Genomic DNA, 17,101 nt, shown 5'->3' with positions numbered 1-17,101 from the left:
CTCCCATGGTCCTGACAGCCTGTGTTTCTCCTCAGAAAGGATTTACCCCTCTCCATGTGGCGGCCAAGTATGGGAAAGTTCGGGTGGCAGAGGTGCTGCTGGAACGGGACGCACATCCTAATGCTGCCGGAAAAGTGAGTTTGAACTCGCCTTCCTCTCTCGGGTTAGAAGCTGGAACAAAAAATAAACTGTGCTGCTTGGGAAGAGCATCTCTTGCCTAAGCCCATTTTTTCCATTTTTTCAATGGGCGGCTATTTAGAGAGAATGACCTTTTGGAAGACTGGTCTTTCTGACAAAGGCTTTGACCTCTAGAAAGACCTGGTGGCCTGCTCCGAGCGGGTGTGCTGATTGCGCTGCCCCACTGGGCCCAGTAGGAGTGAGGAGGTGGCCCTGGGGCCAAGTGGTTATGCTCTTAATGACTTCTTTTTTAAAACTTTTTTTCTTTTTAATCTTCATCCAAGGATATTTTTTCAATTGCTTTTCAGAGAGAGTGGAAGGGAGACAGAAAGAGAGAAACATTGATGTGAGAGAGACACATCAATTGGTTGCCTCCTGAATGCTTCCTAACCAGGGCCGGGGATGGAGCCTGCAACCGAGGTATGAGACCTTGGCCGGAATCGAGCCCGGGACCCTTTAGTTCTTGGGCTGATGCTAACCACTAAAACTGGCTAGGGCACCCTTACTGACTTCTGATCAAGATTGGTTCTGGAATGATTTTTAACCAGATTTTACCCGCATAAAAGAAGTGGCATGGATCCCAGAATGGTGGTGCTAAGGCTAAAGGGGTCACTAAATAGAAAGTCAGCTGAGTGAAGGCTGTTCTCTCTGTCGGTCTTACTCCCCTGCAGAATGGCCTGACTCCCCTGCACGTGGCCGTCCATCACAACCACCTGGACATCGTCAAGCTGCTGCTTCCCCGGGGTGGCTCCCCACACAGTCCTGCCTGGGTAAGCCTGCCCTGGTCCGCATGGCAGGGGCTCCTGGAGAGCTGGCCACTGCCACTCCTTCCAGGATGGTGTTCCAGAAGCAGCCAAAGGGCTTTGGTGTTTTGTTTTTATTTTTACCTCAGAAATCTCACCTCACTTTCACAAATGGTACCTGCAGTACAATCGCCGCTATTTGGAGACCAGGAGTGGGGTGGGAAGTGGGTAACACTTCTTAGCATCAGGTTACCTCACAGAGGTGGATTCCTTTTACACAACAAATGTGTCCCTGAAGTGCCTGGTGTCAGCTGAGCCTTATACACAGGCTGTCCAAGGTCAGCACGCACAGGAACCATCAGCCTCATTCTCCGATTCCAGCACCATGGCCACGCGCTGAGAAATAGTCAGGGCTGGGGGTGAACTTGCCGGAACCTTGAAGCAAGGGACCTATTTTGAATGTGAATAGTCATCGCAGATCTGTCTCTCTTATGAGTTAAGCCTTTGAGATCATGATGTTTTTAACAAGGCACACCCACCAATGTTACATAGTAGACACATGTCCAGTGTGCTGGCCTCATGCAGCCTCTGAAACATGCTGCTCAGGGCAGCAGCTTCATGACCACTTAAGGGAACCCGAGTAAAAGGAGCTGACTGGGCTCGATTATGTAAGACCAGGCTGGCAGGTGGGGGTGGGTAATACAAGGTGTCGGGATGAAGCGGGACAGAGGATCATTTTTGGAGACAGGCTGCCCCCTGTGGACAGAAGAGTGCACAGTGTTTGTCTGGGAAGAGAGGGTCACTGTGGGGCTGGTGGCCCTCCATAGGAGGAGGGGCCAGGGCTTGAATATGGACACAGACAATCCCTGCTTTCTGGAGCTCACCATCCACCATCCGATAGGGCAGCCAAGACTCAGAAGGATAATTCCTGGGAGAGCAAACCCCAGTGCTCAGCCAGGGGCAGGAGTCTGAGTGCTGCCTTTGAGGAGGGAGCTGTCAGGGTGGGTGGGATGCCCTTCCAGCTGATACCTGCTGGCTTCATGGGTGCACGGCCCAGCCAGGCAAAATCAGTGTGGGCCTTCAGTTCGTCTTCCCTCCTTGGAATGGATGCTCATCTGAATTTTACAGCCTCTCTTTCCTGCAGACACGGTGCCTCCTAGCTGCCCCTGTCTCCTTGGGCTCCTGTCCCTGCCACTGTTGTAGCAAAGCCCACGTCACTGTGTAGACAGAGCATGCGGCGCTGCTGAGACGAGACTTACTCCCGCATCTAAAAATAAAAAGCTGGACTCGCCTCCTCCTCGCACCCCTCCTTGTATAAAGGAAATCAGAGCCAGGTTCCTGGTATTTAAAGAGAGATTTATCCAAGCACAAATGCTGTACAGATGGGTTTTGTTTCCATGGCAAAAAATAGTTTACCAAGTCGTCTGGCAATTTTGTAGAATTTCACATGCAAATTTCTCTGCACCCAAACCAAACCCTCCCCTTTCTAATTTTGGTGCTAATGTTGTTTTAACATTTCAGCAGATCTCTCTTCAGTGTGTGTGCCTTTGGGTGAGCTCATTTGCTTGGGAAAGCAGAGCCTTTTGTTGGCACCTAACCTTCCCTAACCCCTCCCTGACTGTCCTGCCTCCTTGCACCTTGCTCGTCAGTCACCCACAGGTCATTCATTCCCTGCATTCCTGGTTTGGGGGAAGCTCAGAGGCGCGGTCCCTGTTCTGAGATTAACAGTTGTATCTCAGCTTTAACCAGGGTCACCTGGCAGCCAGAGCCACCTCCAGGGCCAGCTTGCCCTTTGGCGGGACAGGGTGCTATCCTTGCCAGTGTGACATCACAACTGCCCGAGAGGCCTGGGACTCCTGATTATAATTCCATGAATATACCTCGAATTGTTCGAGTTACTGTCCTTCATACATGAAAAGAAGTCCTAGTAATCGTTGCTTTTATGCAGTCAATGCCTCTGTGGGCCAGGTACCAGCTAGGTGCTCAGCTGCCTCGTCTCATCCATCCTGACAGCTGTACTGAGTAGACAGCCTCTGAGACTCATCTTAGGACGATCTACATTTAGGAACTGCTCCAAATCTCAGGCTTGATCCACTGAACCATGCCTCTTTTCTTTACTCTCTTTCACTACAGTACAAAATTCATTTTGTTTAATTAACTTTATTATAGTCAAAATGCCGATCTTGTTATGGGAAAACAACCTACAAAGAAGAATTTAATGTTTTCTCATAACATAATCAAATCAAAAAGGAGAAGCACACCAATGAATTATCTTATATAATTATTTAAAGGGAATGATTTTTTAAGTTTAATTTAATTCTTTGGGTAAGTTACAACTTTTAATTTCTCCATAAAACCCACTTGGCAGATGGCTCTGCCCCTGACCCCTAGTGCTCTAAAACTGGGATTTGACTGTAGTGGTCAGCCCCTTTTTCCTGTTTCCTGTTTCTGATCAGTGATCCTGGCAGAATCAGAAAGGTTGGTTTCCCCAGTAAGACAGTGGTTGGCAGGGGAGCCTCAGTTCTCTGGGATAGCATGAAGCAAGCTGGCCAGGGTCAGGGCACCATATGCCTTATGCCATCTGCTCTGGGGCTCGGTGGGCATGTGCTTAGAAAGTCATGGGTCCTGCTCAGGGGTCCTCAGGCCTGGCAACCCCCTTGGCCCTGCTTTGGAACCTGGATACTCAAAGTGCAGGGAAAGAAGAGGGGGCCTGCTCCTTTTTTTTTTTTTTTTTTTTTTTTTTATGAAATGTTGGAGGGTTGATTCTTTAAGCAAGAAGGGGGAAGAGGGAACCTTTCATTCTCTTACTTACCTAGTCTTCTAGGTGTTCCATAGGTGGCCTAATTGCATCCCAGCATCTGCTGGTGGGAGCACTCCCTGCACAGCAGTTTGTCAGAGTGTGATACAGAAATAGATGGGGAGATAAGGTACAGGACATCGCTGGCTTGTGGGGCTCTCCAGATCACACAGACTTGGTTTGTTTGTTTGTTTCCTGAAGTTGCCCTCCTGGGTGACACCAGCCCTGCTCGGTGGGTGTCCAGCAGGCCAAGATCCAGGCCTAGCTTTCCCTCAGAGGACTAAATGCGAGGCATGTGCTCATATTGTCAACTCAGGGATCCTGGAACCATTCTTCTGTTTCAGAATGGCTACACCCCTTTGCACATCGCTGCCAAGCAGAACCAGATGGAGGTGGCCCGCAGTCTGCTGCAGTATGGGGCGTCTGCGAATGCTGAGTCCGTGCAAGGCGTGACACCCCTTCACCTGGCTGCCCAGGAGGGTCATGCAGAGATGGTGGCTCTGCTACTCTCCAGACAAGCCAATGGCAACCTGGGGAACAAGGTAAACATGGTGCCTTCCGATTGGCCCTGTGGCCTCAGTAATGGTTTAGTGGAGCTAAGTGGACATTATGTCTGAATATCGGGCACCCGCTGTGTGCCCAGGTTCTGAATTAGGTGGTTTGTGCGTGTATGTGTGTGTGTAATCCTCACAGCAGCCCTTTGTAGGTTTTATCGTAGTTTTATAAATGAGAAAACAGATTCAGAGAGATTGCATATTCCCAAGGTTCATGACCCCAAGCCTATCTGATGCCAAAGCCTTTGCTGACTCTTTCTAAATAGATTGGTTCAAGAATCTGCAAAAAGGTCAATATTAATATCCACAGTACACATTCCCCAATATAGGCCACTGTTACATTCAGGAATGTGTTAAGTAATTTGGTACTAAATATTCTTTTTCGGTAGGGAAGATATTTTTAAAATGCCAACCTATACATTAAATTATGAGTTCTCAACCCAGGGACTATTCGTATATGAGTCTGAAACCTTTCATTTTTTGCAGATTGGGCATGTGAACGTTTTTCTGAGTAAAGTCTTCACAGTTTTCTTCAGCCTCTCAAAGGGATGCATGACCCAAGAAAGACTAAGAATCACTTCTTTTTAAAAAATAGTTTTATTGAAATATAATTCACATACTGTAAAATTCACCCTTGTGAATTGTACTATTCAGTGGTTTTGGTATATTTGTAGAACTGGGCAACTGTCACCACAGTCTAATTTCAGAACATTTCATCACCCCAAAGGGAAACTCATACCCATGAGCTGCCACTTCCTATGTCCACCACCACCCCTTCCCCCCCAGTCCCTGGCAACCACTCATCTACTTTCTGTCACTATGAATTTGCCTATTCTAGACACTTCATGTAAGTGGAATCATACAACATGAAGAGCCACTTCTTTAGATGATAAATGAACATAATACAGTTTCAGAAAAGCAGGCATTTTAAGGATAACTTGAGATTTTTAAAAAACCTGTAGATCTATTGGTTCTTTTAGTGCAGGTTGGGACAGATGACCCCCAGGAGGGAAGTGTTATGGTAGCACCATTCTATTGGATGGGATTCTTGGTTTCTCCTTTGCGCCATTTAAAATGGGCTCTGTAAGGAGCCTTAGGGATGATGGTGAATCTCTGTATTGGAGACGTCCTCACTCATCCACACACAGCTCAACTGTGGCCTGTTCTCTCTTGGGCCAGCCCCACAGGTCTGAGGGAGATGGCTGGCCTGCTCAGGCTTCAGCTGGCGCAAGGTACTGCTCCGGGGCCTCTGGTCAATACAGGGGACAGAGGAGGGCAGGTAGAATCCCTGGAGAAAGGCAGGCCCTGCCCTCTGCCTCTGATTGCACAGGAATTGCAGCTTCATTTGCCCCATGGTTAGTGAAGTGGATTGAGGTCTATGTGTATGGAGGAGAGAAGACTTTTCTGACATTTTTGTGGGAGTGTGCACAAATCAAACAAGATCTCTGGTGCATTACTATCTTCATGAGAAAGCTGTGATAAAACTCCAAGAATACAGTGTTTTTAGTGCCAGCAAGATCCTCCATCCTTTTTATAGCGCAACACTCGTGATCTAATCACACGCTACACTTAAATGGCACATTGTGCTTTTCAGTGAGTTTTCATGTTTTCTCAAGTGATCTTTACTTTGCCCTGGAAATGGATTAGTGATAATGCCTATTTTCTGGATAAGGAAACCAAGGCTCTGAAGCTCATCTTGAATCTTGGAAATAGGGACTGTTACAATTGGAAAGTACATAAAGTTCATCTGGTTCAGAGGTCAGCAAACTACGACCTATTGGCCAAATCCGGCCCACCACTTGTTTGTATAAATAAAGTTTTATTGGAACACAGCCATGCCCCGTTTGTTTATGTGTTGGCCATTCCTGTTTTCTCACTATAATTGGCAGAGTTGGGTAGGTGCAAGAGAGATACAAGCCAAAAATATTGACTACCTGGACCTTAACAGAAAATGCTGCTGACTTCTCACTTAGTTTAACTACCTCCTGGTTTAGATAAGGATATGGAGGCTCAGAGCTGGAAGAGCTTTGCCCAAGGTCAAATAGCTGGTTGGGGGCTGCAGAGCCAGGTTCAGCTCCCACACCTCAGTGCTCTTTCATTGTGGCTTGGAATTCCTTACCGGCTACAAGATGACGAACTCCTTTTTCTTTCCAGAGTGGACTCACCCCCCTCCACCTGGTAGCACAAGAAGGCCACGTTCCAGTGGCAGACGTGCTGATCAAACATGGTGTGATGGTGGATGCCACCACCCGGGTAAGGCTTCCCCACCCTCCCTCCCTGTGTGTGCCCACTGCCCTACCCAGTGCCTGCCTCCCTCACGCTTCAGAACTGACTCCTCAGAGCTTTGAAACTCCAAGGACCAACCCAGCAACATATTCTTCAATGCTACTTCCTAGGGGTGGCAGTGGAGTTTGAAGACACCAGTCCCAACAGCCTCACTTTCCTATTGGGAGTTTGGAAGTTTGCTAGACCTTTGAGCCTTTGTAGTGAGAAACTGAGAGGAACACTTAATCATGACTCCAAGACCTGTCTTACATGAGCAGGTGTCAAAATGCCAGGCTTCCCAGGATTCACTCGAAAAGTCAGCCTCTTTTATTTCAGTGTTTAGTTAAATTCAGCTCAGCTTTGTATGAACCTCTCTGTGTGCAAGATGCTTTGTGAGGTGGCTGAAGATTACCATGCACAGCACGGGTGGGCAATCTGCCTCAAGGCATCTGCGGCTTAGTGTGGGGGTGATAGGCAGAGGCCGGAAGGGACAGCTTGATGTGATGTCCCGAGTGAGAGAGGCACCGAGAGCCACATGAAGCACAAAGGAAGGACAGTGTTTCCACTTGGCATAAGAAGGAAGCTTCATGGAAGGAGTGGCATTCTGTCCCTTTTCACCACAAGGCAGCTGTATTAAAGGAAGGGACAAAGTGTCACCCCTCTAGCCCAACCCACCCCCCACCTCCGGAGTTCCATGGGAGCACCAGCCAACAACATGACCTTGAGGTCTCCCTGAGAAAAATCTAAAAACTGTATTTTATCCCCAACTGCTTGCAGCTGTAACAGGAATCTGCTTGAAAACCAACAATGTTCTGGATCTCTGAGGCCTCTTTTGTCAGCCCAGTTTAGTCTTTTGGGGTCCTACCCTGAGAGACTGTACTGTGGGTTAGAACACGGCAGTCCCAAAACCTTATCATTACTTGAGGTTCAGCTGCAGGGTCTGTGTCAACACTGGTGTCTGAAATCTGTCACCAGCCCTCCAGGGACACTTATGACCAAACGGCTCAGAGAACCTTGGCTTGTCGGCCTTTGGAGGGAGCACCAAAATATTCAGCAGAACAGATTCCTTAAAGATTAGCTCCTTTGCAGCCAAAATGCAAATGAATAAATATCCAGCCCACTCATTTCAAGCAATGGCCAGTTCCTATAACATCTGTTACAATGCAACTCAGCGACTTGGACAGCCTTTTGGGGGTATTTACAATGGGATTTTACCTTTCTAGTGGAATATATCTGCTCTTATCTAGGTCGGCAGTGATCTCCATGCCACCAACTGTCCTCGTCTGCCCCCTTCCCAGCAAAGGGCCTGACTGATGGCTGTTCCCCCCATCAAAGGACCTCTTCTGGCTTCTGTAACACAGATCTCTGGTTTTCCTCCTGCCTGTTGGCTGGTCCCTCACAGCCCTCTTTCCTGATCTCCCTCCAAGTGTTGACTCAGTACATGGGCCCCGCTTTTTTTCTTTCTACACTTGTCCTAGGTCACCTCGCTCATCTCCAAGGCTCATCTCCATAAACGTCTCCATACCTAGAGCTCTTCACCAGGCTCCGCATCAGTTTGCCAGAGGCCTGCTCTACATCTCCTCTTGGATCTCTCCTGGCATCTCAGACTTCACTTGTCTGACACAGCCCTGTTCCTTCCAGGCCAATGGTACCTGACTGGCCACAGAAGTACAGCTCATATTTTATAGCAGCTATCAGCCTCCCAAACGGTTTCCCCATTCATTCTCTCTCTCTCTTTCTTTCTCTTAATCCTCTCCTGAGGATATGTTTTCACTGATTTTTTTTGAGAGAGAAGATGGGGGAGAGAAGCATAGATGTGAGAAACAGCGATCGTTTGCCTTCCCGTATGCGCCCCAACCAGGGATCAAACCTGCAACCTTCTGGTGTACAGGATGATGCTTCAGCCAACACCCTGCCAGGGCCATTATCTCTTTTCATCAGCTGTTGTTGTAAGGATTTTATTAATGCACAGCTCATGTGGCTCTTGGTATGCCCAGAAGCCCATTCTCATCTCTTGCTTTTCAGATGGGTTACACTCCCCTCCATGTGGCCAGTCATTATGGGAATATCAAGCTGGTGAAGTTTCTGCTACAGCACCAGGCAGACGTCAATGCCAAGACCAAGGTATAGGGACGCCTGACGCCCGCCTCCTATATTGACACTTCTTAGGTGCCAAATTAGGATGCAGCCAGAGTGACTCTGGCCACAATTTTGAGCTATGACCCTGGAGGAAGAAATGGGGAAAATGCATTTTTTATGTTGCGTATAGAGGATGGATAGACTCTGTAATGTGAGGGCAGGTCTTTCTCTCGGAGCTAGCTAATCCTGCCAAAATGTCTACCTCACTGTACAGCTGGGATACAGCCCCTTGCACCAGGCGGCCCAACAAGGACACACAGACATCGTGACACTGCTTCTCAAAAATGGTGCTTCCCCAAATGAGGTCAGCTCGGTGAGTACCCACCCAGTTCCTGATTTCGGAAAACTGCTCTCATGGGCAGCCCTGTGAGACATCCCTTAACTACATGTTCTTACTGCGTGTTGGGCCTGGATGGGCTGTGGTACCATAAAATCGTGGCTGCCTGGGTCTCTAGGCCATGGGGTGCTGTGATTAGATTCTCTCTCTGGTGAACTGAAGGTTATCTTTTCAAGCATCATTTACCCTCCCCCTTTTATTTTTGTTTAAATAGAGTTGTTGAACCCCTTTTTTAACTATGTGAACCTGTTTTCAGTGTGGCATGAGGACCAAAACCAAATGTCTTGGTTGGCTCATGATGTTTCAGGGCTCAGGGTTGTCTTTAGCAACATCAGTAATCATTGTTGAGTATGGCCTTCCTCATCTGACAATGCACAGGTAGCCTTAGATCATCTCCATGGCTGCTTCCAGCTCGGAGATTGTGCAGACTTTTGATTATTGATGTGGTTGCTAAGGTTCTAACTGTGGGTGGGGCTGAATCTATGTGGGGCCCGGGGCATATCCTGGAACTAGAGAACTTTATCAATTTACTCTCACTTCGCTCTTTCTCTTAAAATCAGAGTAGAAAATACTTCCCTCCCCTATTTCTGGTAGTTCGTGATTTCTTTTTTTTTTTTTAAATATATCTTTATTGATTTCAGAGAGAAGAAAGGAGAGGGAGAGAGAGAGATAGAAACATCAATGATGAGAGAGTCATTGATCGGCTGCCTAGCCCACGCAACCCGGGCATGTGCCCTGACCGGGAATCGAACCCCCTATCACCTGGATCCTAGGTCAACGCTGAACCACTGAGCCATGCCCGGCTGGGCAGTTCGTGATTTCTGATTGGCCTGAAAGGAGTACATAGAATTATATGGATTACCTTAACCATTTTAATGCTCAGTTATTGACACCCAAAGAACTGGTGTTGAGAGCAGTGAACAGCATTGTCCTGTAGCCTCAGATTCCTGAAATTGCATATGATGCCTCCCTGACTCATTTCTTCCCAATTGGCTCCCTTTTGGAAGTTTTTGACTTGCTTTGGCAAGATTTCCCTGCTCTCATTTCAAGGTTCTCACACTCAGCGCTACAGATTTAAAGTATCACAGCTTTCCTCTCTTCCATACCCTGGCTAGCATCTAGCACATGTCTGGGCTTGCAAATGTGCAGTGGTCTTGCTCTTGGCTCCAAGGTGCAGTCTGTTCACTGTAGAACCCTGTATAACAATTAGAATGTGAGCTTGGTCTATGTAAAGGGGGCTGGCTTTCCTCCCAGACCCCATTCCCTTGTCTGATCTCACCTGCTCGCTCTCTCTGCTATTTTTCCCAGAATGGAACCACACCTCTGGCAATAGCCAAGCGCTTGGGCTACATTTCTGTAACAGACGTCCTCAAGGTTGTCACAGATGAACCCAGTGTTGTGGTATGTCTGCATCCCTTGCATCCGCCACCCCAAACACACACAGCCTGACTGACAGGGTGCCCCTATGGGTTACCAGAAGTGCAGCTCTTCTGGGTTTCTAGGATACCTAGTACAAAGAACCAAGCCAACAGGCGGGAAGAATGGTGGGAGGGTCTCCTTCGTCAGTGGAGTTGTACTGCCACCTAGTGGCAGGAGGAATTGGGCGACCTAAGGGGGCAGTAGCCAGATGGGATTGGGGCCGGGGCTAGGCAATGGGAAGCTGGTGTTTCCTGTCAGACATCAGCTTCCAGGCTGAGAGCCTCTTAGCTCTGATTTCCTTCATTTGGGACAAAGCACCTGTCCCACCTCCTTCCTGTCTCCACAGTCATGACCAGGTAACTGCTGGATTGGTGAACAGCCCACTGCTCTGTTTGAGTTGAATTCTCTTTTTCTCATTTTAGTTAGTCAGTGACAAACACCGGATGAGTTTCCCTGAGACGGTGGATGAGATCCTCGATGTCTCTGAAGATGAAGGTAACGTCTGGGATTTAACAGAAGTCCGGGTGAAGTCGGGGGACACATGGGCTCTGAGCACTCCCTGAGTGCTTCCTGTCACACTCAGGTGTCCTTATAGCACATCCCAGTTCTGCAGGTCTGTACTGAAACCAGAGAGAACTACTTTTCAAAGATGTTCTCTGTTACCAAATACACTCTTTCAATATAATTTTAGAAGGAAAACCTACATCTCAGAGATTAAAATACAAAATCCAAAGAAATTTCATAAATATGTGTGTTTGCATGACTTATGCATAGAATATGAGTCTACTGAGATCAGTCATCAGGGCTGTAAGAACTGTCATAAATTCTGCCTGGTGCTTTCCTAGAGCTTTGAAGGAACAATAAGCTGTTAATTTAAAATCTGTGCGAATCTCTTTAATAAGCTGCTCTTCTTACCACATAATGGGTTAGTAAGTTTTAGGGTATATATATCTATTTTCATGAAATTACTATAGTTTCAACATCTATGAACCACAGAGTGCTTGCAGCATTTTACTGCCCCAGATAAGCCTATTTCCTCACTTAAGTTAGAAAGGAACCCTCGGGATGCCAATGGTGGGATTGGATTGGTTACCTCTCTGGCCTTTGAATGAATAACTTTGCAACTAGATGATGAAAGCTGTCCTTGTGTCCTCTTTGGTAATATGCCTCTCGCTTTAACTGACTTCAATCCTGTCCTGTCTTAAACTTGGCTCTTCTTTGCTTTCCAGGAACTGCTCATATAACTATAATGGGTATGAAACACTTTCTGTTCCCTGTGGTCCTTTCTCACAAGTGCATTTCACCCTAAGCAACCCAAGCTCTCACTAATCCATTCGTGCTTTCCACCCTCCTCTGGCGCTAACAATCTGGAGCCAGGAGCTTTGACTAAAACAGGAAATGTACAACCATAAGTTCCATGCCCTGGCAGGGAGCTCCTGCCTGTCCATCTCTGTGTCTGTGTCCATGCCACTGTGTTTGTGATCATAACTGCATGAGCTGTTATTGTTATTTCATCCTGTCAGCTCCAGATCACAAAGTCAGGACACTCACTGCTAAGTGACAACAAAAGACACTGCAAGGTTGAGGGCTCCAACTACAGTTCAAGCAAGAAGAGAGAAAAAGAGGCAGTCTGGGTTGCAGGCCTAGTTTGAACCTCTTGGTGATGGGCTTAGGAAATAATGAGGTCCCACCTGCCGTGGTTCCAAGAATCCTTCAGCCCTTCACAACGAACGGGTTCGGTTCCGTGGTAGCTTATGCTTCGGTAGTGTGCGGAGTGGAAAAGAACAGAAGCAACCCTTTCTTTGGTGTCATTGTACACTCTACAAGGGCTCTTTGGAAGTGGAATTTGCCAAGCAAGAAAAAGTTCTTTCTGGTTGTATTTTTTTCTTCTACAAAGCCTGCTACAGACTGAGATGCTAGGAGCTGGCTGCCCTGCTCTAGATACCAGGGCTGGAGGAACAGGACTGGTCCAAGACGTTGCTAGTGATCCCCTTCAAGCATCAGAGACTTCCCTCCACTCCTCGGCACTGAGGACCAGGCAAAGCACTTTTTAAAAAGAAAGCAGCAGTCTCCACTCACTCAAACTTGTGTGGTTTCAGGAGAAGAACTCGTAGGCTCCAAGGCCGAGAGGCAGGACTCCAGAGACGTGGACGAAGAGAGGGAGCTGCTGGATTTCGTGCCGAAGCTGGACCAAGTGTAAGAAGTGCTCGTGCTGTGGGGGCCGCGGTCCAGCCCTGGCTCTCAGAGGAGGGAGAAGTCACAGGAAGGCCAGGCCCTGGGGGTGCCACTGACGGGGATAGGATGCTGGTTTGTGGGACTGTGGGACCTTAGGATAATTAGCTCTGCACCTTGAGCACCAAGCGGGGACCCGGAGACCTCCCTTTCAGCGTGCTGGCCCATTGTGTCTCCCCGTCTCTTCTGGTACCTCTGCCTCCCAACTTTCTTCCCCCTTCATTCACAGTCTCATATGCACATCCCTCTCCCTCTCGTACACTCTCAGCTTCTCACCCAGAAAAATCCATCGAGGAACATTCACATTAGAAACCGGTGCCTAAGCTTAGACACTGACCACATCCTTCTGTACATTAGGAGAAACTCAAAGAGAGCCTCTCTCTGCCTGGAACACATTTCTCCTTCCTCCCTATGACACTGGGAGTGATTCTGCAGTGGGCACATTAGCACACAGATATTTTGCAAGTAAATCTAAAAGCAACAACTGTGTAGAAACACAGCCCTCGGTGTTTTCTGAAAAGACAGATGTGTGCCAACTTGGGCCCATGGCTTATAACAAAGCAGGGCAGTGGAACAAGCAGGAAGTGAAACAACAACGATATGTAATCAATTAGTATTTATTGGACATCAGTTAGGAAGAAGTACAAGACTTGGCCCCTAGCCAGAAAGAAACTACAGGTTTATTTGGTAGGATCAAAACACACTCCAAGAGGTTGTATAGCAATGCAGAATAAAGAGCGAGGATTCTACCAGCAAGGGCTCTAAGGCTAAGAGCTGGGCTGATGAGAGTAGGGCGGGGGTGGGGGTTTGTGGAGGAGGCAGGTCCTTCAGTGAGGTTGTGAAGGACAGTGGGCTCTGGAAAGGCTTTAAGGTGAAAGGAGGAGGCTGATCAGTGGTGGAGGCTGAACTGTATTGCATGTGCAAATGGAGGGGTCCAGGCTATGGTGACGGGACAGATTAGGTAGGTTATTATTGGGGTACAGAGGTGTTTTACTTAGGCCTCCCATGGGAGAAGGGGGCCACTGAGAAGGATCATCTCCTTGATTTTTCAATGTTCTTGGCGCACAGGGTGGAATCTCCAGCCATCCCGAGGATTCCTTGTGTCACACCTGAGACAGTGGTGATCAGATCTGAAGAACCAGAACAGGTTAGGAGCATCTTTTCTCTTATTTTCTATTTTGTGGAGAGCGAGGATCCTGGAACAACGATTGCTTATGATGACCTGCAGTACGATAGGAGCTTATAGTTGAAAAGCATGTAGTATTTACCGAGCCGTGCAGATCTGAGATTCCACGTGTTCTTTGTGGCCCCTGTGCTGTCAGTGTTTCATTATCCCAGACATGACTGACACGTGTCTCACAGAGCCCACAGGCGTGTGAAACATCATTACGCTGGGCCAGTCACGAGTAAGGCTGAGAACTGACGCCAGAAGTTTGGGCTCTCACGGCAGTGTTCTCACGGCCACCACCCTGGTACACGTGCTCTCTGCACCCATGGGGGCAGCAGGTCATGGTGCTGGGGAGGGAGCCGGGGCTGCAGCCGCACCTACAGTGAAGCTTTGGGCAAGTCACCGAACTCTGGGCTCCTCTTTTCCATCCATGAAAAAGGGAGCAGTTTCTGCCTCACCTTCCTTAAGGGATTATTGGGAGCTTAAAATGCCAATACTAATAGAAAGAGGGTGTCAGAGAGATTGTGCCCACCTTGGGCTGTTATTCATTATAGTACCTTATTTTGTGGCTTCCCTGGATGCCACCTGAATTTGTCCCCAAAAAGGGTGGGGTGGTTTAAAACAATGTAATTTCCCCTTAGTTAATTTTATGCCATTGGCACTTCCCCCCCCCCCCCCCCGGAGCAAGGGGATTTTCTAGGATAAAAAGAAAGCAGTGTGGTGTTTGGAGGTTGGAAATGACTGCCTGAGGCCTGATAACTGAGCCAGGCGTGTCTGTCCCAGAGAAGGCTGGTCTCTTCCACTGCTGGGGGGGGGGTGGTCTGAGTGCAGCAGCCATAGCCCTGGGCCCAAGTGGCTGTGAAGCTGTCCAGCCAGCAATTCCATGCTGGGTATATTGTAGTGATGGATGCTGGTGTCACTCCTTGGGTGGCATTTGGGAGACACAGTCAGATACTCCCTGGGTGCTGCCAAAATCAGCGATGAGAAAGCAGCCGAGTGGACCTGTGTCCTGCTGTTCTTGACTAACCCATTCTCTTAAACTCCTCACCTAAGTCATGAACTCAAGTCAGCAGGTGTTTCTGGAGTCCTACTATATGCCCTGTATAGGATGGATGGCGGACTATGAGACCCATACCTGCCTCCTAAGAGCTCATGGTCCAACTGGCAAGGGTGGACTCAGCTACGGAAACCAGTTAGCTCAGAGTGCAGGAAGCGTAAATATCCAAATGGTCAGTGGTGTGGTATGAGTTTTTCCAGGTCAGAGTCAATGGGAAGATTCATGGAAAAGACAAGACGTGAAAAATGAGAGCAAAAAAGAGGGACAAGGGCATCTGCACCTGTGGGGTAGCACAAGTGAGAGCAGGGTTGAGAACAGACCTGGAGGGGATGGGAACAGAGCCAGACCCTGCTGGCTTTCATGAGTCCTTGTGATGTACAAGGCCCTGTGTGAGGCAGCTCCATGTCCTGTAGTTGTAACGTTACTGTGAGGCAAGAGAGCTGTCCCATTTGCAGATGAGGAAACAGGAAGGCCCCCTCCTGCAGGGCAATGGTCTGGTCTAGTCACCTCATGTACCTCAGGTGCCTATAGGACAAGGAGTTCACCCAGAGCTCAAGAGCCAGAAGGTGATGGTGCTGGGTTCGTTGCCAACTCTACTATGAAAACCAAGCCACCTTGAGCGGAGGTTTCACCTTGGGGTGTAGCTGGAGAACGGGGTGGGTAGGTCAGCAGTGAGTATAGGACCTAAGACTGAAGCCAGACTGGAGTGAGGACTCACTCCATCTGTTCCCGAGCTCTATCCCAGGGTCTTGAGCAGAGGAGTGGCCCGGATGATAGGAAGAAGCTGTTTCCTGTTAGACTCCAGGAATGCCTTGTGCCCAGAGGGTCAGTGCTGAGCGTGTGGGAGCACTTCCTCCACTGGTCCCCTTGGTTTCTGGCGAGGAGGTGCTTCCTAGCGTCCCCAGCCAGGCACAACATGGGCTGTCCTGAGACCAGCACCTGTGGCCTGGGAGGGGATGACAGTTGGCCTTTCTCTCTTCCTCAGGCATCTAAAGAGTATGATGAAGACTCACTCATCCCCAGCAGCCCGGCCACAGAGACCTCAGACAACATCAGCCCAGTGGCCAGCCCCGTCCATACAGGGTGAGTGACCCCCATGAGAGGGATTCTGGGCCCCCACTCTCCCCGTCTCAGAGGGAGCCCAACATAGATCTGCCTGTGCCCTAGGTTTCTGGTGAGCTTCATGGTGGATGCCCGGGGAGGCTCCATGAGAGGGAGTCGACACAATGGCCTGAGGGTGGTGATCCCGCCTCGGACATGTGCTGCGCCCACTCGCATCACCTGCCGCCTGGTCAAGCCTCAGAAGCTGAGCACACCACCCCCGTTGGCCGAGGAGGAGGGCCTGGCTAGCAGGATCATCGCTCTGGGACCCACAGGGGCTCAGTTCTTGAGGTGAGAGGCCTCTCTCTGGGTGTGCGTGTGCGGTGTGTCCCTAACCTGTCTGCCCTGCTGGTCCATTGCTGCCACCTCAGCAGTAGCCACCCAGATCCATCCAGCCACAGGGCAGAGAGAAGGGTGAGCCCTGGAGCCCCACGTCATCTTCTTTCTCTACTGTCCTGACAGGAACAGCACCCAGAGCCCCTATTCCCCTTTAACTGCCTTTTCTGAGGTACATTAAGGAGTCCATAACCCAGGTGGAACTTAATACTCTCAAACCTTGTATGACAGTAGAGAAGGGGCAGGGAAGACAGAGCTGCTTTGGGGGCCCCCAAGGGTTTAGTTATTTCAGCTCCAAAATGGTCTTAACTAATCTAAGACAGCTTTACAGCATCGCCCCCCACGGACAGCAAGATGAATGGGCTTCAAGGCACATTCATTCCTCACCTTGTCTGCGGCAGACCGGGCTTCTGCCTGAGCTTTGTTATTGTCAGGCTCCACGGCTGTCAGCCGTCGTGGGGAACAGGTCTTGGCCAGGAGGCCCTGCTTTCTCATCTCTGTCCACTTCCCATTCCCACCTTCGAGCTTTCATCCACCACTTGTAAAGCAGCCTGCAGAGGCCTTTGTGTTGATTTTCCTTTTTAAATGTAGTCCTGAAAGCCTCCCTGCAGAGAACATGTCATTATCACTGTGCCAGAGAGGTAAGCTGAGGCTCCGAGAGGCTTGTCCCCTGTGTAGAGATGTCAGGCAAGTTCTCGGGATCAGGTCCAAGGGCAGGGTTATTTGGAAGTAAGATGGGGGCCTGGTGGTGAGTGACAGGGGCCACGGTGTGGCTC

General features: G+C 49.0%; 1 protein-coding gene across 3 annotated transcripts in view; it reads left to right on the top strand.

Moving 5' to 3' along the window:
• The window catches only part of ANK1 (ankyrin 1), a 190,446-nt gene that overhangs the window by 134,338 nt on the left and 39,007 nt on the right, over window positions 1–17,101 (top strand). For all 3 annotated transcript variants that reach the window (XM_081129094.1, XM_081129096.1, XM_081129095.1), the window contains exons 15-26: window positions 36–134; window positions 849–947; window positions 4,062–4,259; window positions 6,426–6,524; window positions 8,562–8,660; window positions 8,890–8,988; window positions 10,321–10,413; window positions 10,854–10,926; window positions 12,531–12,627; window positions 13,732–13,810; window positions 15,874–15,971; window positions 16,056–16,280. In XM_081129094.1, coding sequence (XP_080985220.1) covers window positions 36–134; window positions 849–947; window positions 4,062–4,259; window positions 6,426–6,524; window positions 8,562–8,660; window positions 8,890–8,988; window positions 10,321–10,413; window positions 10,854–10,926; window positions 12,531–12,627; window positions 13,732–13,810; window positions 15,874–15,971; window positions 16,056–16,280 — 1,358 coding nt within the window. The remainder of the gene's footprint in view (window positions 1–35; window positions 135–848; window positions 948–4,061; window positions 4,260–6,425; window positions 6,525–8,561; window positions 8,661–8,889; window positions 8,989–10,320; window positions 10,414–10,853; window positions 10,927–12,530; window positions 12,628–13,731; window positions 13,811–15,873; window positions 15,972–16,055; window positions 16,281–17,101) is intronic.

This window comes from Miniopterus schreibersii (assembly GCF_964146895.1).
Source record: "Miniopterus schreibersii genome assembly, chromosome: 2".
NCBI lineage: Eukaryota > Metazoa > Chordata > Mammalia > Chiroptera > Miniopteridae > Miniopterus > Miniopterus schreibersii.
This window is presented reverse-complemented; position numbering and strand designations above follow the sequence as displayed.